The sequence below is a fragment of the Neovison vison genome, chromosome 10 (assembly GCF_020171115.1).
Source record: "Neovison vison isolate M4711 chromosome 10, ASM_NN_V1, whole genome shotgun sequence".
NCBI lineage: Eukaryota > Metazoa > Chordata > Mammalia > Carnivora > Mustelidae > Neogale > Neogale vison.
The window spans coordinates 53,304,189-53,325,992 of NC_058100.1; the positions used below are offsets into that span (position 1 = coordinate 53,304,189).

The 21,804-nt window shown below is 38.1% G+C and overlaps 1 protein-coding gene across 3 annotated transcripts in view; it reads left to right on the forward strand.

Moving 5' to 3' along the window:
- Positions 1–21,804, forward strand: part of PLA2G4A (phospholipase A2 group IVA) — a 165,907-nt gene that overhangs the window by 105,911 nt on the left and 38,192 nt on the right. For all 3 annotated transcript variants that reach the window (XM_044267307.1, XM_044267308.1, XM_044267309.1), the window contains 5 exons: positions 5,437–5,659; positions 6,404–6,518; positions 12,774–12,911; positions 12,998–13,090; positions 17,486–17,557. In XM_044267307.1, coding sequence (XP_044123242.1) covers positions 5,437–5,659; positions 6,404–6,518; positions 12,774–12,911; positions 12,998–13,090; positions 17,486–17,557 — 641 coding nt within the window. The remainder of the gene's footprint in view (positions 1–5,436; positions 5,660–6,403; positions 6,519–12,773; positions 12,912–12,997; positions 13,091–17,485; positions 17,558–21,804) is intronic.

The following is a 21,804-nucleotide window of genomic DNA, read 5'->3' on the forward strand; positions in this document are numbered from 1 at the left end:
AAGTAGTGGGACTTTTAATAGAATGAAACATCTGTGAATAGCTTAGCTTAGAACTGGGCTTGGAAGTCCTTACTGGTTTTAACAAGAATCACTGAAGTAAATAAAGAGCACTTTTGATCATGAAATTGCAAATAAGAAGTAAAGAGAAGATGAAAGAAAGAGTGTGGGGTGGTTGGTAAACCTACTAGGAAATGTCTGTTCTTTCAAGAAAGGGAATGTAGGACTCAGGAAAGTATCTTGGTGTGGTTTTGTTTCCAGAATTTAGAAATTTGTGTAGAAGTCTGAGGTAAAGGAAACAGTGTAGACGGATAAACGAAAGATAAAGAAATAGATGCTTCGTGGATAGAAAAAGATTCAGACTGAGACAGGACAGGACAAGATTGAAAAGTACAAGTGAAAGCTGTTCATCATGGAGAGGAGAGATACTTCCTGAGACAGAAGAAAAGGTGGTCGGATGATTCATATTAATTTTCTCTTGAAAAGTATAGGTGAGAAGGTAAAAAAGTTCAAAGGAAGGAATTCAGAAAGACTTGGATAAACAAATTACACTCTTGTGTTGAGTAAGTTTTTATGTTCTGTTGACACATGACCATTACTTGGCACAAATGAGGTAATACGGAAATATTTGGAGAAGCCCTGGACCTCCCAATAAGTTTTCTGTGATCACAAAAGAGAATTTTATGTAGGACAAAGCCTTCCCTTGTAACTGTTACTAACTTTAGGACAATTATTTCTGAAATTATTTTTGTATGATACTTATTATTCATTGCTTGTATTAGCCAACCGGTCAGCACAACTCTCTTTCCCAGTACAGCTTCATTTGTAGAATCCTGAGGGGTTAAACTGTCTTGACTTTCCTGTTTGTATGGCATTATCATCTAAAGAGAATTGAGAGCAGCTCTACATCTGTAACCATGGGGTTCAATTCATTAAACTGACTAAAATGGAATTCAAAAATGAGAACTTTCAGTTGGACAGTCTGAAGAATTCCTGCCACACTGAAAAAATGAAACAATTTTAGGAGTCGTTGCCTCATAAGAGGTGACAGACTAAAAGATCAAGATGGAAGTTAGATAGTTGTTTGGCGTGGGGGGTGGGGGGTGGTGGAACTGTGCTTGTCTTGTTCTTTAGTGGGTCTCTCCAACTTATCACATATTTAGTAACCATTTTGAGGGGGAAATTAATCTAAAGATTTCTTTCGAGTTTTAGGCTGTTTACAAATGTCAAGTCTCAAAAAATGCTTTTGAGACTTGGCTTTTGACACTTACTAGGCATAGAAGTTCTGTATGTTTAACCCTGATGATGCTGACTTGGCAGGTCCTTAGAGGCCTGGTACTGGTCTTTTAAAGCATTGGCTGTGGGATGTGGAAGAAAGGATTGTACTGAGAATTCCTTGTGGGATTTTTTTTTAAGATTTTATTTATTTATTTGAGAGAGCATACGCGCATGTGAGGGAGCACATGTTTGGGCAGGTGTGGGGAGGGGAAGGGGAGATGGAGAGGGACAAGCAGACTGCACTGAGCATAGAGCCCACATGGGCTCAGTCTCACAACCCTGAGATCATAAGCTGAGGCAAACTCAAGAGTGGGACAGTTGTTTAACTGCCTGAGCCACCCAGGAACACTTCCTTGTGCACTTTTGACATGATTTAGCTATTAACATTTCACACTTAGCCTAGAATGCATTCATATGGAGAGAATGATGTGTCCCATCGTATAAATGTGTCAAAAAAATTAGAGGCAGATATTTTCAGATTTATAGAGAAATAAATTGAGGATCATTTCATTCATTATTTAACTATTTATAGAGGCCCTGCTGTGTCTAAGACACTTAGTTGTGGAAACTTGATTGGTATAATTAGGAGTCATGTATTAGTAAAGAGATGAAAATTAAGGCTGAACTATGGACTTCAGTATTGGAGGATTGATGTCTATGTGCTTTAGATGGTAGCATGTTCACAGAAGCTAGTAATAGCCGAATCTTGCCTTGGTCTCACCAAGGAAACAAAGAAAGCTATTTAAAGAAAATTGGCCATTGCCTCTATCACCCAACTTTATCTTCACCAAAGCAAAAACTCAGGTCTTAGATGTCCCCACAATGATGCCATGATATGTCTGTCCAACTCACGCTTGCAAATTCTAAGGAATATGGTGTCATAAATGCTGAACAAGTGGAGAACATTAACCTGGTGCCAGTGGTTGAGGTATTCTAGGTCTCTGACTGGGGCTTGTATCCTCAAGCCAATTGCTTCATGATAGGAAAAGAATGAGAGAGGGAAAAGGGGAGAGAAAGATTCATTCAAGTGAATGACTTCACTTCAAACTTTAGAGGGCAGAAATGGACTACAACCATTTTACATGGAACAAAAAGAGAGGATTGGGCTGGTATCCATATACATTTTGACCACTTAAAAAAAATCAACCTCTGAAGCTGTGATACAAGTCCTAGCTTTTGAGCAGTCCCTCAACCCCAGAGGGAAGAACTTCTTGATCTAAAGCCAATGGGAAGAAAGGAAGAGAAGACAAGGGCCTTCAGATCTTGCTGGAGGCAATTCATGGGGGCAGAGGTACTTACTAGAATCATAATTTGGTTCATTTAAAGACCAGCTAAATATAGATGAGAAGGGACATCTTAAATAATGTCATGAGTTTTGAGTAATTAAATTATTCTGCTGAACATTTGGAAAGGACAATCTCCAGTAGCAGAATGATTCTATTATTTCCTTTTTATCTACATTTTTAAAAAAATCATTCTGCAGCTAAGTTGATTTTGACTGACATTAAGTGTTTGGTTCTTCTCCCTATGTTTACCCAGCTTCATTAAGGAAAGGATTTAATACACGTTTTTATAAAGTAGAACTGGATTACATTCAATAAAGATAGAAGTGAAAAAATGTAAGTAAATATGTAACTAGAAATTCAATTAAAAATTCATGCTATACAGGGCACCTGGGTGGCTCAGTGGGTTAAAGCCTCTGCCTTCGGCTCAGGTAATGGTCCTGGGGTCCTGAGATCGAGCCCCGCATCAGGCTCTCTGCTCTGCAGGGAGCCTGCTTCCCCCTCTCTCTCTTCTTGCCTCTCTGCCTACTTGTGATCTCTATCAAATAAATAAATAACCTTAAAAAAATTCATGCTATAACCTATAGCTCTGAGAAGCATGAAACACAGGGTTGGGTTTAAGCTTTCTAAAATCCAAGGCAAAATCCAAACTATGTACAGTGACATAATATAATTTTTAATAAGTTAGGGGAAAGCCAGTGGCCCATGGAGGTAGAAATTATTCTTGTTAATGAGAACAGTAAATAACTTCTTCTTAGAGTTAGAGAATGAAGTATATCATGAATAGTTCCAGAACCAACTACTCAGAGGCTCAAAAAGATGTTTTATTTTCCTATTTTTTTATGTTCTTAAGTGTAAACCAATACATACCATCAATGTGTGCAATTATTGAAAAGAATGATAAGGTCCAGAAGTCAGGTCTTCGCTGGTCTGAATGAATCATGTGGTAGACCTTGGAATAACTACAGGAATGGATAGACCCTATATCTCTCAAACAGTCTAAGCTGTATTTTTCTAGATATTTGGTGATTATACCAGGCTCAAGTTCAGAGTAAATCTTTTTGATTATCTTTCTCACAAGTTTTTGGGAAATATTAGGATAAAGATCTTTTAAGAATTTTTATTTAACCCACTGAGCCACCCAGGCGCCCCAAGAATTTTTATTTAAAAAACATGTTTTTCAGAGCATGTGTTCCATGTTAGGTCTCTAATCAGTCTCCATTTGTTGACTTAAAATGATTCTCAGTTTGTCTCCAAAGAACTCTGAATCCAATAAAAAATTCTAATTTAATGTAAAGTAGAAGTAGTTTGGTTTCTAAGAACTGAAATCTTATTTAAGAGATTAAGAAAAAACAACAAAACCTATTGGGGGAGAGGACACATTTTATTTTTTATTTATTTATTTATTTATTTTTTAAAAGATTTTATTTATTTATTTGAGAGAGACAGTGAGAGAGAGCATGAGTGAGGAGAAGGTCAGAGAGCGAAGCAGACTCCCCATGGAGCTGGGAGCCTGATGTGGGACTCGATCCCGGGACTCCAGGATCACGCCCTGAGCCGAAGGCAGTCGTCCAACCAACTGCGCCACCCAGGCATGAGAGGACACATTTTAAATTCTAGTTCTTTTATTAACTGGGGAATTGTGAACATTGGTTTAAATGCATCAATCCTCTCTTAGAGAACTGGAAGCTGTTGTGGGTCTTTAAGGCAACAGCTTATGCCCAGTTAGCCAGCACAGGCCTAGGGCATGGCAGGGGCCCATTAAGGGTTAGTTTTTTCCTCTCTCTAAAGGAAAGATAAATCATTATAACAGGTATTTTGATTTGAATGTCAAGGAAACAGGAAATTAAACTGTGTGCTATTTTATATACTCTTTGGTTAGATGACGTGGTGGTGATTTCTTTCTCTCATTATTTTGTATTCTCTGTTCAGTAGTTCAAAAAACCACGCTTTCCACATGCCAGGCATTTGCTAGTCATTGAGACTAGAGAAGTTGAATAAGCAGTTTTCCCTGGGGGATGTCATAATTTAGTAAGGGAGACAGATACACAGTCATACTTCATATTCAGTGTGGAGAACTACAATACTAGAGATATTGGTGCACGGGAAGGAGGGTGGTCTCACATATGAGACCATATTTATGGTCTAAATATCAAACACCAGGGTAGTGTCTGTTGATTTCCAGTTTCATGAGAAGTGGTCAAATGGCTGGTGGCCAAGAATCTCCACAAGAAAGCATTTACCTCAAAGACTTCTTTCTCTCCAGGATTTCACCATCAGATTTGGATGCGCAGAAATTCTGAGACCTATAATTCTCAAGACTTAGGGTTCTGCCCAGTTTGCAGTGGACGAAACAAACAAACAAAGAAACGCCACGTTTGTCAGGAAAATTAGGCATTCAGAATAGGTTAGACAGCAGCACATTTCCTACCTGTAGATAATCATTATGGAAAGTCCAACCATCAGATTACGTACGTGACTACTATTACATCCAGACAGATTAGCTTGTTTACATGACTCAAACATGTTGTTTTTATTGGTTTCTGATAGTCTAATAGGGTTTACCCATTTCTAGAGGATAGACAGTACACGGTGTAAGCCTGGCATGGCGTCCTCCTCTCTGGGTTGGGCCTGGGAAATCCAGTGTTTCCTCTGAGACCTCTCTTTTACTTGGCTTCCATTGTAGACCAGCTTCTTTATGACTGATACATTCTTTTCTTAAATGGATTGATATTTTCAGTCAGATAATTAAGTTAATCAACTTAATTTCTAACATTCTTTTTTTTTTTTAATTTTTATGACAAAGAGTACCTGCCTTCTTTGGAGACTACCATGCAATGCCCTTTCTCTTTGCTAATCATCTTTTGTTTCTCTACAGGTACATGTCAACGCTATATTCTCACCCTGATTTTCCACAGAAAGGACCAGAGGAGATTAATGAAGAGCTAATGAAGAACGTTAGCCACAACCCCCTCTTACTTCTCACACCACAGAAAGTTAAAAGATACGTTGAGTCTCTATGGAAGAAGAAAAGCTCTGGACAGCCTGTCACATTTACCGATATCTTCGGGATGTTAATAGGAGAAACACTAATTCACAATGTAAGCTATGACTCAATCTATGGCCTTTTTAATACAAGTAGACCCTGTATGTCATAATGCTTTAATAAAACAAAATGATGTATTTTGTAAACGTCACTTGACTCAACTGACCCAATCAACAATGTGTCCTGAGCACATACCCCCATGTCAGACATAACACTTGTACATTTCTGGCTAGTGCTTACTCATTCTGTGTAACAGTTTTGATGTATAGTGAAGTACTTTTTGTCTTCTTTTTCTTTGGAAAAAAAAAATACACATTTTAACCCTTAACTGGCCACTCAATGGCAGTCTTTAAGATGAATACAAGTAATATTGTAATGGTAGAGGCAAATGGAGGTTGCCTAAAAGAGAGTCAGAAAAGGGAGTGAGTCACATGGAAAAAGCCCATTTGACACATGACTACAGTGTGACTTTCCATGGGAAAATAAAGCGGGGGAGATAGAGTCAGTTCCAGGGAATCCAGGGTCCAGATTATTTTTTCATGGTTTTGTAGCTACCAAGTTCTTCAGCTCAAACATAGATGTAGCCTTTAAAGTTGTGGGGGTTTTTTAGAATGAAGATAATTACCTCCCTAGAGCTTAATTTTGTTGTTTATTAAAACCCAGAGATTTCTAGAAAACATAAGACTTATTTTTATTATAAGCATTTTAAGTGTCTTGATTGGAAGTCCTACTTTAAGTAGCTTTCTATCTGTGTTTGCTTCTGTATTTAAAATCATGTCTTTATTTCTTCTGTGGACAGAGAATGAACACTACTTTGAGTAGCTTGAAGGAAAAAGTCAATTCTGGTCAATGCCCTTTACCTCTCTTCACTTGTCTCCATGTCAAACCCGATGTTTCAGAGCTAATGTTTGCAGGTATGTAATTTCCTCTTTCAAAACATTTCCTTGAACCTTGAACTGTGGTTATAAGCAATTTTAGTTGTTCGTTTTCATATATTTTCTCTAACATGAAAACATTGGAAGATATAAGAAAATATTAAGCTAGATTATTTTCTCGTTATGGAATATATTCCATGAAGTTAGTAACTTATATTTCTTCATTTAAATTAGTGAAATAAAAACTATAAAAAGTCATGATTGCAATCTCAATTTTCCATTTCTCAGGGACTTTTAACAAGATAGTGTGCCTAGTGCTTCTAGGCAATGCATATTATTTGCTTCCTGCAGCTGTTTTCATTAAATAGGATAATATGATGTATGTTTATCATTCAAAACCCTGTTGTAATTTTTATAATACAGTACTTAAAAAGTACTAGTCTGTACTTGGGGCAGCTGGTGAACAAAATGCCTCATTTTGTTAAATCTCAAATGTAAATATTTGTTTCTTCTGTGGCTTTGCTTCTTATTGGGTGCTCTCAAAGCCCATGAACTCATGCTTCTGGGGGCCTTTGGCAGTCTTAATCTGCAGTGTAGAAGCACTTCTCACTATAGCTGGTAGGGTTCATCATATTTTTAGGAAAAGGACCTCAGTGAAATCAGTCACACCATAAGCTTGAAAGAAAAGAATTGTGCATGGTGTAATTAACAGATTTACATCCCGAATCCTTTTCCAATTTTACAAAGCCTTACTTTTTTCAACTGACCACTCTTAAGCAAGAAGAACTTTGCAAATTATTATTTTATTTTTTAAGATTTTATTTATTTATTTGACAGAGAGAAAGACAGCGAGAGTGGGAACACAAGCCAGGGGAGAGGGAGAACCAGGCTTCCTGCTGAGCAGGGAGCCTGATAGTGAACTCGATCCCAGGACTCAGGAGTCATGACTTGAGCTGAAGGCAGGCACTTAGCAACTGAGCCACCCAAGCTCTCCTTGAAAATTATTTATAAAAAGCAGTGCAGCTGGAATGCATCTATTCAACTATTTACCAGTTATATTGACTAAAAACCATCATGTTGATGGTTCAGAAATCACTTAACATATTGATTATTTTATTTAACTTTTGCTACTGCTCAGGAAGTGAGGTATTTTTAGCTCTGTTCAATAGGCAGAAAAGAACAAAACCTCAGAAAGATTAAATGATTTGCACATTGCCACACAGAAAGTAAATAGCAGATCTGAGATTTATTCTCGAAAATCCTTTGTTTTATGAAAATACTGGCTTCTCTGGTTACTGACTGTGTAGAACGTAGTAAGCCAGGTGCTAAGCATGAACTCCCCTGCCCACCACAGTATATTGCCCCCATTCTATCAGGACTTATAATCTGAAAGATTTACAATAATTAATAAAGAAGTGAAGGCCCAAGAAAGAAGGTACTCTGTATTGTTTCTTGACCAAGATACATGATATTTTTTAGTTGGCTTCTACATCTCTTAAATAAGGATGAGCCTATCAACATGTTTATATTTAAAAAAAATTATATAAAGTATGTATAGTACATAAACGGTGGCAGATTCAACTTAAGTTTAAGTAAATCTTAAAAATTTAGTGCTCTATGAAAGCTGTATAAGAAATCAGAGGTCTGGATCTTAGCTATAAACAGATTTTATATATGAAAGGTAAATTTAATTATTGCATGGGGGTTGAGCATGCATTAGGAGTCTGGGGTAACTGTAGCATGCCCAGCAATAAATAAGGAGCAAGATCTTGATTGTCATGAAGTTCATAGGGAGAACTGAAATTCATTCATATAAGAAAAGTTTAAGCGCCATGATGAAATTGGTTTGGTTTGGTTTTTGCTTTCCCATCGCTGGTGTTTTGTGAGGTCTTGGAATGTTTGCAAATAGGTTGATAAATCCTACTAGAATGCTAGTCAAGTCTGTACATAGCCAAATAAGCCATTTTACCCCAAAAGCATTATGATGTGGCCAAATAAGCACTAGACTGATTTGTAAGCCCTGCCTTATTTCTAAGCTGAAATACCTTAGGTGGGTCATTTAATCTTTCTGATTCTTGTTTTCCTCCTTATTTAAAAAAAAAGGATATTAATAAACATCAGGTTTATCTTACAGAGCTATTAAGACAATCACTTGAGGTAGGCAGAAGATGGAACATCAAGAAGAGACATATAGTGTCATTACTAGTGTTATGATTGTTATGTCATTTTCATAGTCACCTTTTTAAAATTCTGAACTTGAGGCAGTAGCCATTCTCATTGGAAAATCTAACCACGATCATTAAAGAACAAAGGACTGTTTTGGATTCAACTAGAGTGGGAAAGGTTGTTTTATGTACCTTTTGAGCTCGAAGTATCTGATTTGGGCCATCTGCCTCACTGTGATATTATTACAGAGATGGGAGATTCTTAACTAACCTTCATTGCTAAACTTTTAAAATAAGGGGGTGCCTGGGTAGCTCAGTCGTTACACGTCTGCCTTCAGCTCAGGTCATGATCCCAGGGTCCTGGGATCAAGCCCTGCTTCTCCCTCTCTCACCCCCTGCTTGTGCTCCCTCTCTCTCTGCCTCTCCCTCTGTCAAATAAATAAAATCTTTAAACTTTTACGATAAGGAGGTTCAAAGCTGTTTCTTCCAACAGAGTTGGACAAAGCCATCAAGCATGAGTTATGTAGATCTTGTACTCAGATAAGAGAGTCAAAGGTGTTATGTTATGAAACTTCAAGTAGCTTGGGTTATTGGGGGGGTGGGGGAAGAGAGATGTCTATATTACTTTAAAGTTTGCTTAGATTAAAAATGGATATTTGGGGGAAAAAAGTTGAAATATTATCTGAATAATACTTTTAAAAGTCAAAGAACCAGATTATCTTAACTTACAGAAGTTTTTATCAACTTTATTTCCATAATATCAGAGAATGTTTTTCTTCCCTGTAGAAGAGTTTTAAACATTTTCCTCTTTTGAAGATCTTAAACAAATAAACATTAGTTGTTTAAACTGTTAAATATTTTTTGACTCCTTCACTTTACTACAGTGCTTTCATTTTTACATTTCCATTGGTCAATAAATTGTGTTTATTGAGCACAATTTATAAGCTCAACATCATGTTAAATTCTTTGACAGATACTATAAGAGTAAATACTTAGTATTTATTATTCTTTGGGAAAATTACAGTCCCATTAACAAGACAAAAATAAAACATGGAAAATAAATGAGCCATACACATAGAACATTATGATCTCTTAAAGTGTGTAGAACTGACCTACGAGTAAGATATCATAGAGATTTAATGCTGTCATAAGAAAGACTTCATGTGGGTGAAGGAACTCAGTTTTCAGTTGAACATAGAAAGGTCTATCAAGGGAGATGAATAGTCCTCTTTGTGCGAAATAGCATGAGAAAATGCTCAGAAGGGGAACGAAAGTAGGTTTTGGAGAGCAGTAAAAAGAAACTAGCCTTAGTATGAGTTGGTGAAGGTGGGTGGTACATTTGTGCCAAGTTACAGAAAGATTTGAATTCCAGACAGAAATATTTTTTTTCAGTTATGATAATGGGAAATATTTGGTGTTTGGGGGCAGGGCAATTAAATTGTTCAGTGTGTTTGGGAAAAAAAAGTATTTTCGTGATTCATGTGGGTAGATTAGCAAGGAAAGAAACAGGAAGCAGCGCTACCACGGTGTTCTCGTAATAATGTTCTAGAGCCAGGGAGATCCCGAAAAGAAGAGATGAAGATGGATGTGAAAAGCCCAGAGGTTACCTGTGAGAAGTGGTAATGAATGGGTTTGGTTGTTAGTGAGTAAAAGAGGGGTTTCAGTTTAAAAAACTTCCTTTTGGGGGCTATGATAATGTGGTTTATGGAAGCAGGTAAGCTAGACTGGGAGGAAGGATGATGAGTTCCTTTCCAGGTAAGCACAGTGGGATGTAATGATGGTATGTCTAATGATGGTATGTCTATGTAGATGCTCAGGAGGAAGTTGGAAATGAGTACATGGAGGTACGAGAGAGAGAGGTTCAAGTTTGAAATGTGTGAGTCAACAGCAAAAAGAAGAATAGTTATATACTACTCTAGTGAGTCCTTCAGTAAGGACTTACCTTACCTTGAGAGCAAGCTTACCTTGAGAATGTCTGTAGTTACTGTCTGCGCACACACAGCATTAATAAAGAAGACATTACTTGAGAAATCATTGTGTTTCAATACTCAAGATAAGGGGATGAAATTTGGAGATGGGAAATTACTTGTAGAGAGAACAGAATTTTCCTAGCAACCTCTGAGTCATTGCTAGTCATGTCTCACTAACTCCATGTAAATCTTTATAAAGCACACCACTTTCTGGTGAAAGGTATATGTGCCATTCGGCTTTGATTTCCAATGAATTATAATGTGTTCTCATCTCAAGTGTGATTTCATAACTTCCTTGAAGAAAGGTAGAATGTTACAATCTGCCACTGAGTAAAAAATAAATACACATCCACAATCCCTTTTCTAAAACTTTGGGGATAGATGTTTTGGGGTTCAGAATATTTTAGATTTTAAAGTTAAAAAAAAAACATCGTTTATTACATAATACTGCCCTGAGATCTCATCATCAAATAGAGTGATTTCTCTAATAGAGTGTGTCAGTATTCTTATTTAGTGAGATAAATAAAAATTCAGCCTCATATCAAGACTTTTTCTCTGCTGAATGAATTCAGTCAGATTTTACCACCAAATGAATAGCAGAAAAATTTGTGGATTTTTGAGTTACTTGGATTTTGGATTGTTTGGATAGGCATGTAATGATTTTAGAAGAGGGGAATAAAGGAGTGCAGAGGGTTTTGGGTTAGGCAAGGGTAGATGGTTGTGGGACTTTACAGAGGGTGGCCAGAGAAATTGGACCTTGAACTAAAGGTTGAGAAGGAGCAAGCCTTGTAATTGCATAAGGTAAAAGGAAGCATAAAGGCACTGAGGTGTCATGGAGCTTTCTCTTTGAGGAACATTAAGAAGATTTGTGTGGCTAGAGTAGAAGGAGCAAGACCAACATAATGGGAGACTGGTTAGGACATGAGGTCAGGGAGCAGTGGCAAGACTGCCGCAAAGACTTGTTGACTCCATTTTTATGTTCAGTATAATGGGGAGCCATTGGAAAGTTTTCAGCTGGCATTAGTGTGCTGTGATTTCTATTTTTAAAAATTCATTCTTGCCACAAGTATCAAAAAGATATCAGGAGAATAGAGGAGAGCTGTTCTAGAAGACTATTGTGGAGATCTAGGGAGAGGGTCTGGCAGCTTCTACCAGTAGGGTACAAATGGATGGTGGTCCATGGTGGACAAATGGATAAGCAGGCCTATGTGTAACCATAGCTGGTAATGAGCCTCCAGAGCTTGAAGTTTTATATATAAGATATAAAGGGAAAAGAGCTGTCAAGGATCAAGTATAAATAGTGGTATGAATATCTGAAAAGTAGCCCTGTTTAACAGGAAGGGGGTGCGGAGAGTAGCAAGCGTGGGAATTAGGAATCAGAAACAAGGAATTCATTTTTGATACATAATTAAACACAGTGATAGTCAAGGATATACATGGAATCTAATAGTGGCTACCATTTATAGAGTGATTAAAATGTGCTATGCCCTCATCTAAGTTCTTTACATTTCTATACCCATCAGATTTTCACAACAATTTTGCAATCCTCTGATATTACTCACATTCTATAGGGACCTAAACACAAAGAACACAAGTGATCTACCAAAGCTTGCATAATTGGTAAGCAGCAAAATGGATTTGAACCCAGGGCTCCATAGCCTTTATTAGAAAGTATGCTTTCTTGACCCTATTAATGTGTTTCTTAAGACATTCAGCATTAAAAACTTTGCATTATAATCTTGAGTCAGAAGAATGATTAATAAGCAAAACTAAAGAAAGAAGAAGAAAAGGCAAATGTTAGAAAATACTTTCTTCCATTTCATAGTCTGCTTGCATTATCAGAGTTTAGTTTCTTCTGTCTACTTTGTAGATTTGACATCTGAGCTAACAGTTTTCTGTTTTACATTCTTTACAGTTAAGATGGACTTTGTAAAGTGGCTTCCAAAAAGATGTCTGAGCTTTTTTTTTTTTTTAAGATGTCTGAGCTTTTAAATGCAAAAGATACTCAGTTTGAGCATTATACACAATAGGCATTTGATTAATTTTTAAAATATTTTAAATAATTGAAAATAAGGCATTGTTAGAAGCGATCTTCAACTGTGCACATTTCTGTAGTATTTCCCTATTAATGGATTATATTTTTTTTTAAATGCTTTCAGATTGGGTTGAATTTAGCCCGTATGAGATTGGTATGGCTAAATACGGTACTTTTATGGCTCCTGACTTATTTGGAAGCAAATTTTTTATGGGAACGGTTGTGAAGAAATATGAAGAAAACCCCTTGCATTTCCTAATGGGTAAGTGATCAAAATACTATTTGTTTGCGTGACTGTTTTAAATCTTGGTGCATTCTAAGTTACTCTCCATTTTTGCTTTATTTTAGGTGTCTGGGGCAGTGCCTTTTCTATATTGTTCAACAGAGTCTTGGGAGTTTCTGGCTCACAAAATAAAGGTTCCACAATGGAGGAAGAATTAGGTATTATTAAAAACATGTTTCTATTTGACCATATTGTGCTAAACTGATAAATTTTAACATGAATGTATAGAAAATTAAATCACCATTAAGATTGTTGTTGTTCTAAAGTTACCAGTAACTTGGTTAAATCAAGTATTTTCTTAAGAATCATCTGTATATTACTTAAGTATTATTCCAACACTGAGGTTTTACAATTTGTAAGAAGAGTTGATTCCTAAGAATAATTTTTAACTGGAGCATCTTCATTCCTCTTTGTCATCATGTATCTAAATGTACTACTTGCATTAGAGAATACTCCTTTTATCAAACAGAGGTCTCTTTTAAAAGATTAGATTCGTCAGCAGTTGAACACAGTGTGATGCCTAAGTTCATACTTGCAACTCATTTACCTCTTAAATACTAACTCACTCACTAACTCACTAACTTCCTATAGCCGAGTCATACCAAAAAGGAGGAAAAAATATTTCACATTACATCCAGTAAATTAACACTAATGCTTTTCTTTAAATTTAACTCATTGGCCCATCCATCACAAATTAAAAAGTAATATTTACAAAACTTGAAAAAGTAGACAGACCCAACTGAGGACCAGAGGTTTTCCATTCATTAAAAGATTAATGACAGGAAGATCGCTTTTCATCGATGAGTAAATTTGACTCAAAGCAAACAGAATGAAACATACATTCAGTGTCTCCCAAGTACCTTGCCAGCTGTTTCCTTATGGTTGTTGCTACGGGAAGGAGCAGTGCGTGCTAAATCTGAAGGATGGGGCCAGCCCAGCAGAAGGCTGTGGTGCAGGGTCCTGTGTATTCTCAGCACACTACCTCCTACCTCTTCTCTGTCTGTGAAGTATCAAGTATGTGAGGATAGAGTTCACAGAATAACATGAAGGACTTTTTCAACAATCAATTCATTTGAAAAATACATCTAAAACACTTAATGTAGGATTTGTTTTTTGTTTTTGTTTTTGGCAAGCTGCCCTTAGTTTTTCCAGACAGTGACAGTTGATTTAATTAAGCTTTATATGTAAAAAAACACAAAGCAAAACAAAACAAAACAAACCCCAAAAAACAAAACAAAAACCCCACAATTGTAACATTGATAAATACACTACAAATCGGCTTCTAAGGAGTGTTATCATTCCTCCTGCAAAATTGATTTTAGCTGTTTGATGTTGATAGTAACTCCACAGAAATTTTCCACCATCCTTAATACTTTCTTCAGTGGTATCACTTGTATTTTGGGGTCGTTCTTCATAAGTAATGGAGAAGTGAGACATGATCTTACGATTGCACTAGAGCCAACGATTTTAAAATAAAAATAAAAACAATAAGGAAAGCACTGTGCACTTGAACTTGCTCCTGTCCTCTGAGCAGCACTCACTTAACAAGAGGCCAACGTAGCTGGAACTTTTGAGCCTGCTCCAGCCTTAACGACAGAGCCCCATTCTCTCTAAGAGGCCAAGAGTCTATTGCTAAAATGCTCTGACTTGACTTTTTTTTTTTTTTAAGATTTTATTTATTTATTTGTGAGAGAGAGAGAAAGAGCGAGTGAGCACAAGCAGGGAGAGCATCAGGCAGAGAGAGAAGCAGGCTTCCTGCACAGCGAGGAGCCGGATGTAGGACTCGATCCCAGGACCCTGGGATCATGACCTGAGCAGAAGGTAGACACTTAACCGACTGAGCCACCCAGGCGTCCCTGACTTGACTTTTTTTAATGAACATTATACCCGAAATGGATAAATAGCCTGTTTATGACTCTCATTTTATGGAAATAACTAACTCTTCTCAAAATCATGTGAAGATTTCAGAAGCAAAGAGAGAAGGGACAGATGGACCACATGAGGCTCGCTTCTCTGTGCTTCCTCTAGGTTGAATAATCCAGATAAACCTTGGGCTTGTTATTTTTTTTCCTCCTATGGCAGGAAGAGAATAGGACTGAAATAACAGATCTGAGGTGGGTGAGACAATGGCTGGAGGCCAAGGAAAAGGAGAGTGTTTATACTAAATAGTCTTCAGAATATTCTTTGTTGGGAGACGTTTCCTTTGGGGCCAGTGGTTTGGCAGCCTGTGTGTCAGACTGAGAGGGAATATTGTGTACTTGAGATCCACCGGCCAGCAGGATGCGTGTTACCTCAGATTAAGTAAGGGTTTCCAGAAATGAGACCAGAGAGGTGACTGAGGGGAATCCAAAGACTCCTGGTGACGCTTTTGTCCAACAGTTGCCCAAAGTCTACCTCTTAAAGGGGTCTTCACATGTGGTTTCTGTTTTTGCTTCCTCCCTTCTGAAGAAAGACATCATGATAAATTGGACCATAATCTGACAGCTCTGAATGAAATTCTTTACATGCTCAAGGAGCTTGGAATGTGTGCATTCTGTGCTTTTGGACAGATGAAGCTATATGTTCTACTATAGTGATGGAAAATAGATATACTCAGATATTTAGATATTCATCTCTTAAAAATATCTTTACAAAAGAGCAGTGAAATCTTTTTTTATTTTTTTTGTGAACCATTTTCTTAAATGAGAGTATCAAATAAGACCAAAGAAAAAAATGCATACGGGAAGAAAATTTTGTTCTGCTCGATTACATAAAGGACCGGAAACACGCCTAATGTATAGGATACCTAGAGCGGATCATTTCTTAATACCATCCCTCTTCTATACAACAAAACTACTTTGTGTAATAATCACAAAATGAAATGACATGATCTTTTATTGAATTCCTTATGTGTAATCATGCCAGTAAAGTTAAATCTAAAAATTGAAGTCAGGCTAATACCTCAATCTTTTAAATGTTTTTTTTTTAAAGATTTTATTTATTTATTTGACAGAGAGAAATCACAAGTAGATGGAGAGGCAGGCAGAGAGAGATAGAGAGGGAAGCAGACTCCCTGCTGAGCAGAGAGCCCGATGTGGGACTCGATCCCAGGACCCTGAGATCATGACCTGAGCCGAAGGCAGCGGCTTAACACACTGAGCCACCCAGTCGCCCCTACCTCAATCTTTTAAAACCCTTCCATTATATACCTTGTCAATCATGTATATGACATTTATGTAGGTATAGTAAACATATGCAGAATAATATGGGGAAACAAAATGTTACACACAGATTTCTCCAAGTTTTTGAAGTCCCCAAATGATTCTGTCACTGAAAATTATAAATTTAGAGTTCATTTCTCTGAGTTTAAAACCTTAAAACGATTCTGTCAGTGAAAATTACACATTGAGTCATATTTTTTAAAATAAAAAAATCCTACTGACTGATAGAAGAAAAAAGCCACTATACAGAAAGTGGTTTCATGTAAATGTCCAAAAAAAGTTTGATTTTTCTATAAATGCTGATGATAAGAATGGTCTGTGTACTCCATAGTTTAGGTAATTTTTACTTGAAAAAAAACTAGTTATTATCTGGATTTTACTCTTGTCTTTATGTGTGAAGAATTTATGGTTTCTATTTTAGTTTTTATAACTGCCCTCATTTTTAAAAAATTTTATTTATTTGACAGACAGAGATCACAAGTAGGCAGAGAGGAAGGTACAGAGAGAGAGAGAAGTAGGCTCCCTGCTGAACAGGGCATATGATGCAGGACTTGATCCCAGGACCCTGAGATCAGGGCCTAAGCTGAGGGTAGAGGCTTAACCCACTGACCCACCCATGCGCCCCTATAACTGCCCTCTTGATATGTTCTGAGGAAGCGTAAATTCTTGACACTAAAAGGCACATTTCAATGAACAATTTTCAGTATTATTGAAAATCAAAAGATACCTTATATTAGTAGCTTTCATTCATTTTGAAGGAATTTTTCTGTGGACCCTCTGTGTATTTTTTTTTAAGATTTTATTCATTTATTTGACACACAGAGAGAAATCACAAGTAGGCAGAGAGGCAGGCAGAGAGAGAGGGGGAAGCAGGCTCTACACCGAGCAGAGAGCCTGATGCGGAACTCGATCCCAGGACCCCGAGACCATGACCTGAGCCGAAGGCAGAGGCTTAACCCACTGAGCCACCCAGGCACCCCCCCTCTGTGTATTTTGCTTTTATCCTGCATTTCCCGTCATAAACACCACTTAAACATATTTAATTGAAGAAAAATACACCTTTTGGTACAACAAAGAGCTTCCTATAACCAAATTCTTCTTTCTGTCAGCATTAAGACAAACAAGAGTAAGTAGTTTTAAACTAATTTTTCCCATCTTAAGAGGTTTTCTTGTCCAGTGAGAAATTTGAAAATACTAGTTAAACTAATAAATTTAAGTACTAAAGTGATCTAAATTACACAAGTCAACTTGGTAGATTTCACTTTGGTGGTTTTCCTGAGATTAATTCTGTGCAGTAAATTTTTAAGTCTTGACACCTGAGATCCTTCAACTGTTTTGGTTTTTTCCCCACAGAAAATATTACAGCAGAGCATATTGTGAGTAATGACAGCTCAGATAGCGACGATGAATCACAAGAACCCAAAGGTAAGAGAATCTTCCCTGGCAGAGGTCCATCAGGAAAGGAACTCCATGTTGTGTCTGAGTGTGTCCCTCACGATGCTAATGATAGTCTCTGCTTAAGCTCCTGAGTGATAGAGAATTGTCATTTTTGGTTCACAGAGAGAATTGATGCTGTGTGTATAAAAAAATATGCCAACATAAATATCCTGTATGCTTTTTTTAATACCTCAAAATATTATCCATGAAACTAATGAAGAATAAACTGGAATGGTAGAAATACCGAATTCTAAGTCCGATGAGAACACTAGGCTTCTTGGCTTGAAAATTGTGATATGGGAACATTCTCCCAGGGCTTTAAAAATTAAAATTTCGGTCACTTGGGGGGAGGAGTCAAGATGGCGGAGAAGTAGCAGGCTGAGACTACTTCAGCTAGCAGGAGATCAGCTAGAGAGCTTATCTAAAGATTGCAAACAACTGCAAATCCATCGGCAGATCGAAGAGAAGAACAGCAGCAATTCTGGAAACAGAAAAACAACCACTTTCTGAAAGGTAGGACTGGCGGAGAAGTGAATCCAAAGCGACGGGAAGATAGACCCCGGGGGGAGGGGCTGCTCCCGGCAAGCGGCGGAGCAACGGAGCACAAAATCAGGCCTTTTAAAAGTCTGTTCCGCTGAGGGACATTGCTCCAGAGGCTAAACCGGGGCGAAATCCATGTGGGGTCAGCGTGGCCTCAGGTCCCGCAAGGTCACAGAAGGATCGTGGGTGTCTGAGTGTCGCAGAGTTTGTGGGTATTGGAACGGGAAAGCCGGCTGCAGAGACAGAACCGACAGTGAGCTCGCAGCTCGGTGTTGCCTTGAACCGGCCGCAGGCTCGGTGAGCTCGGAGCGCGGCCACAGGTCAGGCAGATGGAGGTCAGGCAGACGGGAGTTACTAGGAGTTGTTCTCTGAGGGCGCACTGAGGAGTGGGGCCCCGGGCTCTCGGCTCCTCCAGGCCAGAGACCAGGAGGCCGCCATTTGTATTCCCGTCCTCCGGAACTCTACGGAAAGCGCTCAGGGAACAAAAGCTCCTGAAAGCAAAGCCCAGCAGATTACTCAGCCGGGCCCCTGGTAAGAGCGGTGCAATTCCACCTGGGGCAAAGACACTTGAGAATCACTACACCAGGCCCCTCCCCCAGAAGATCAACAAGAAATCCAGCCAAGACCAAGTTCACCTACCAAGGAGTGCAGTTTCAATACCAAGGAGAGCAGCAGAATTCCAGAGGAGGAGAAAGCAAAGCACGGACTCATGGCTTTCTCCCTGTGATTTTTTCAGTCTTGCAGTTAATTTAATTTTTTTCTTTTTCATTTTTTTTTCTCTTCTTGTGCTAAATTTTTTTTAAACTTTTACCCTTTTCTTTTTTAACGTTTTTTAACTAGTTTATCTAATATATATATTTTTTCTTTTTTATATTTTTCTTTATTCGTTTTCTTTTTTTAAATTCTTTTCTTTTCTTTTCTTTTCTTTCTTTCTTTTTGAACCTCTTTTTATCCCCTTTCTCCCCCCTCACGATTTGGGATCTCTTCTGTTTTGGTTAAAGCATATTTTCTTGGGGTTGTTGCCACCCTTTTAGTATTTTATTTGCTCCTTCATATACTCTTATCTGGACAAAATGACAAGGTGGAAAATTTCACCACAAAAAAAAAGAACAAGAGGCAGTACCGAAGGCTAGGGAACTAATCAATACGGACATTGGTAATATGTCAGATCTAGAGTTCAGAATGACAATTCTCAAGATTCTAGCCGGGCTTGAAAAAGGCATGCAAGATATTAGAGAAACCCTCTCGGGAGATATAAAAGCCCTTTCTGGAGAAATAAAAGAACTAAAATCTAACCCAAGTTGAAATCAAAAAAGCTATTAATGAGGTGCAATCAAAAATGGAGGCTCTCACTGCTAGGATAAATGAGGCAGAAGAAAGAATTAGCGATATAGAAGACCAAATGACAGAGAATAAAGAAGCTGAGCAAAAGAGGGACAAACGGCTACTGGACCACGAGGGGAGAATTCGAGAGCTAAGTGACACCATAAGACGAAACAACATTAGAATAATTGGGATTCCAGAAGAAGAAGAAAGAGAGAGGGGAGCAGAAGGTATACTGGAGAGAATTATTAGGGAGAATTTCCCCAATATGGCAAAGGGAATGAGCATCAAAATTCAAGAGGTTCAGAGAACGCCCCTCAAAATCATTAAGAATAGGCCCACACCACGTCACCGAATAGTAAAATTTACAAGCCTTAGTGACAAAGAGAAAATCCTGAAAGCAGCCCGGGAAAAGAAGTCTGTAACATACAATGGTAAAAATATTAGATTGGCAGCTGACTTATCCACAGAGACCTGGCAGGCCAGAAAGAGCTGGCATGATGTTTTCAGAGCACTAAACGAGAAAAACATGCAGCCAAGAATATTATATCCAGCTAGGTTATCATTGAAAATAGAAGGAGAGATTAAAAGCTTCCAGGACAGGGGCGCCTGGGTGGCTCAGTGGGTTAAGCCGCTGCCTTCAGCTCAGGTCATGATCTCAGGGTCCTGGGATCGAGTCCCACATTGGGCTCTCTGCTCAGCGGGGAGCCTGCTTCCCTCTCTCTCTCTGCCTGCCTCTCCATCTACTTGTGATTTCTCTCTGTCAAATAAATAAATAAAATCTTAAAAAAAAAAAAAAAAAGCTTCCAGGACAAACAAAAACTGAAAGAATTTGCAAACACCAAACCAGTTCTATAGGAAATATTGAAAGGGGTCCTCTAAGCAAAGAGAGAGCCTACAAGTGGTAGATCAGTAAGGAACAGAGACAATATACAGTAACAGTCACCTTACAGGCAATACAATGGCACTAAATTCATATCTCTCAATAGTTACCCTGAATGTTAACGGGCTAAATGCCCCAATCACAAGACACAGGGTATCAGAATGGATAAAAAAACAAAACCCATCTATATGTTGCCTCTAAGAAACTCATTTTAAGCCTGAAGACACCTCCAGATTTAAAGTGAGGGGGTGGAAAAGAATTTACCATGCTAATGGACATCAGAAGAAAGCAGGGGTGGCAATCCTTATATCAGATCAATTAGATTTTAAGCCAAAGACTATAATAAGAGATGAGGAAGGACACTATATCATACTCAAAGGGTCTGTCCAACAAGAAGATCTAACAATTTTAAATATCTGTGCCCCCAACGTGGGAGCAGCCAACTATATAAACCAATTAATAACAAAATCAAAGAAACACATCAACAATAATATAATAATAGTAGGGGACTTTAACACTCCCCTCACTAAAATGGACAGATCATCTAAGCAAAAGATCAGCAAGGAAATAAAGGCCTTAAATGACACACTGGACCAGATGGACATCACAGATATATTTAGAACATTTCATCCCAAAGCAACAGAATACACATTCTTCTCTAGTGCACATGGAACATTCTCCAGAATAGATCACATCCTCGGTCCTAAATCAGGACTCAATGTGAGAAAGGAATCCATCAAAATCCTTGAGGAGAACACAGGCAGCAACCTCTTCGACCTCAGCCACAGCAACATCTTCCTAGGAACATCGCCAAAGGCAAGGGAAGCAAAGGCAAAAATGAACTATTGGGATTTCATCAAGATCAAAAGCTTTTGCACAGCAAAGGAAACAGTTAACAAAATCAAAAGACAACTGACAGAATGGGAGAAGATACTTGCAAACGACATATCAGATAAAGGACTAGTGTCCAAAATCTATAAAGAACTTAGCAAATCAACACCCAAAGAACAAATAATCCAATCAAGAAATGGGCAGAGGACATGAACAGACATTTCTGCAAAGAAGACATCCAGATGGCCAACAGACACATGAAAAAGTGCTCCATATCACTCGGCATCAGGGAAATACAAATCAAAACCACAATGAGATATCACCACACACCAGTCAGAATGGCTAAAATCCACAGGTCAGGAAATGACAGATGCTGGCGAGGATGCGGAGAAAAGGGAACCCTCCTACACTGTTGGTGGGAATGCAAGCTGGTGCAACCACTCTGGAAAACAGCATGGAGGTTCCTCAAAATGCTGAAAATAGAACTGCCTTATGACCCAGCAATTGCACTACTGGGTATTTACCCTAAAGATACAAACGTAGTGATCCAAAGGGGCACGTGCACCCGAATGTTTATAGCAGCAATGTCCACAATAGCCAAACTATGGAAAGAACCTAGATGTCCATCAACAGATGAATGGATCAAGAAGATGTGGTA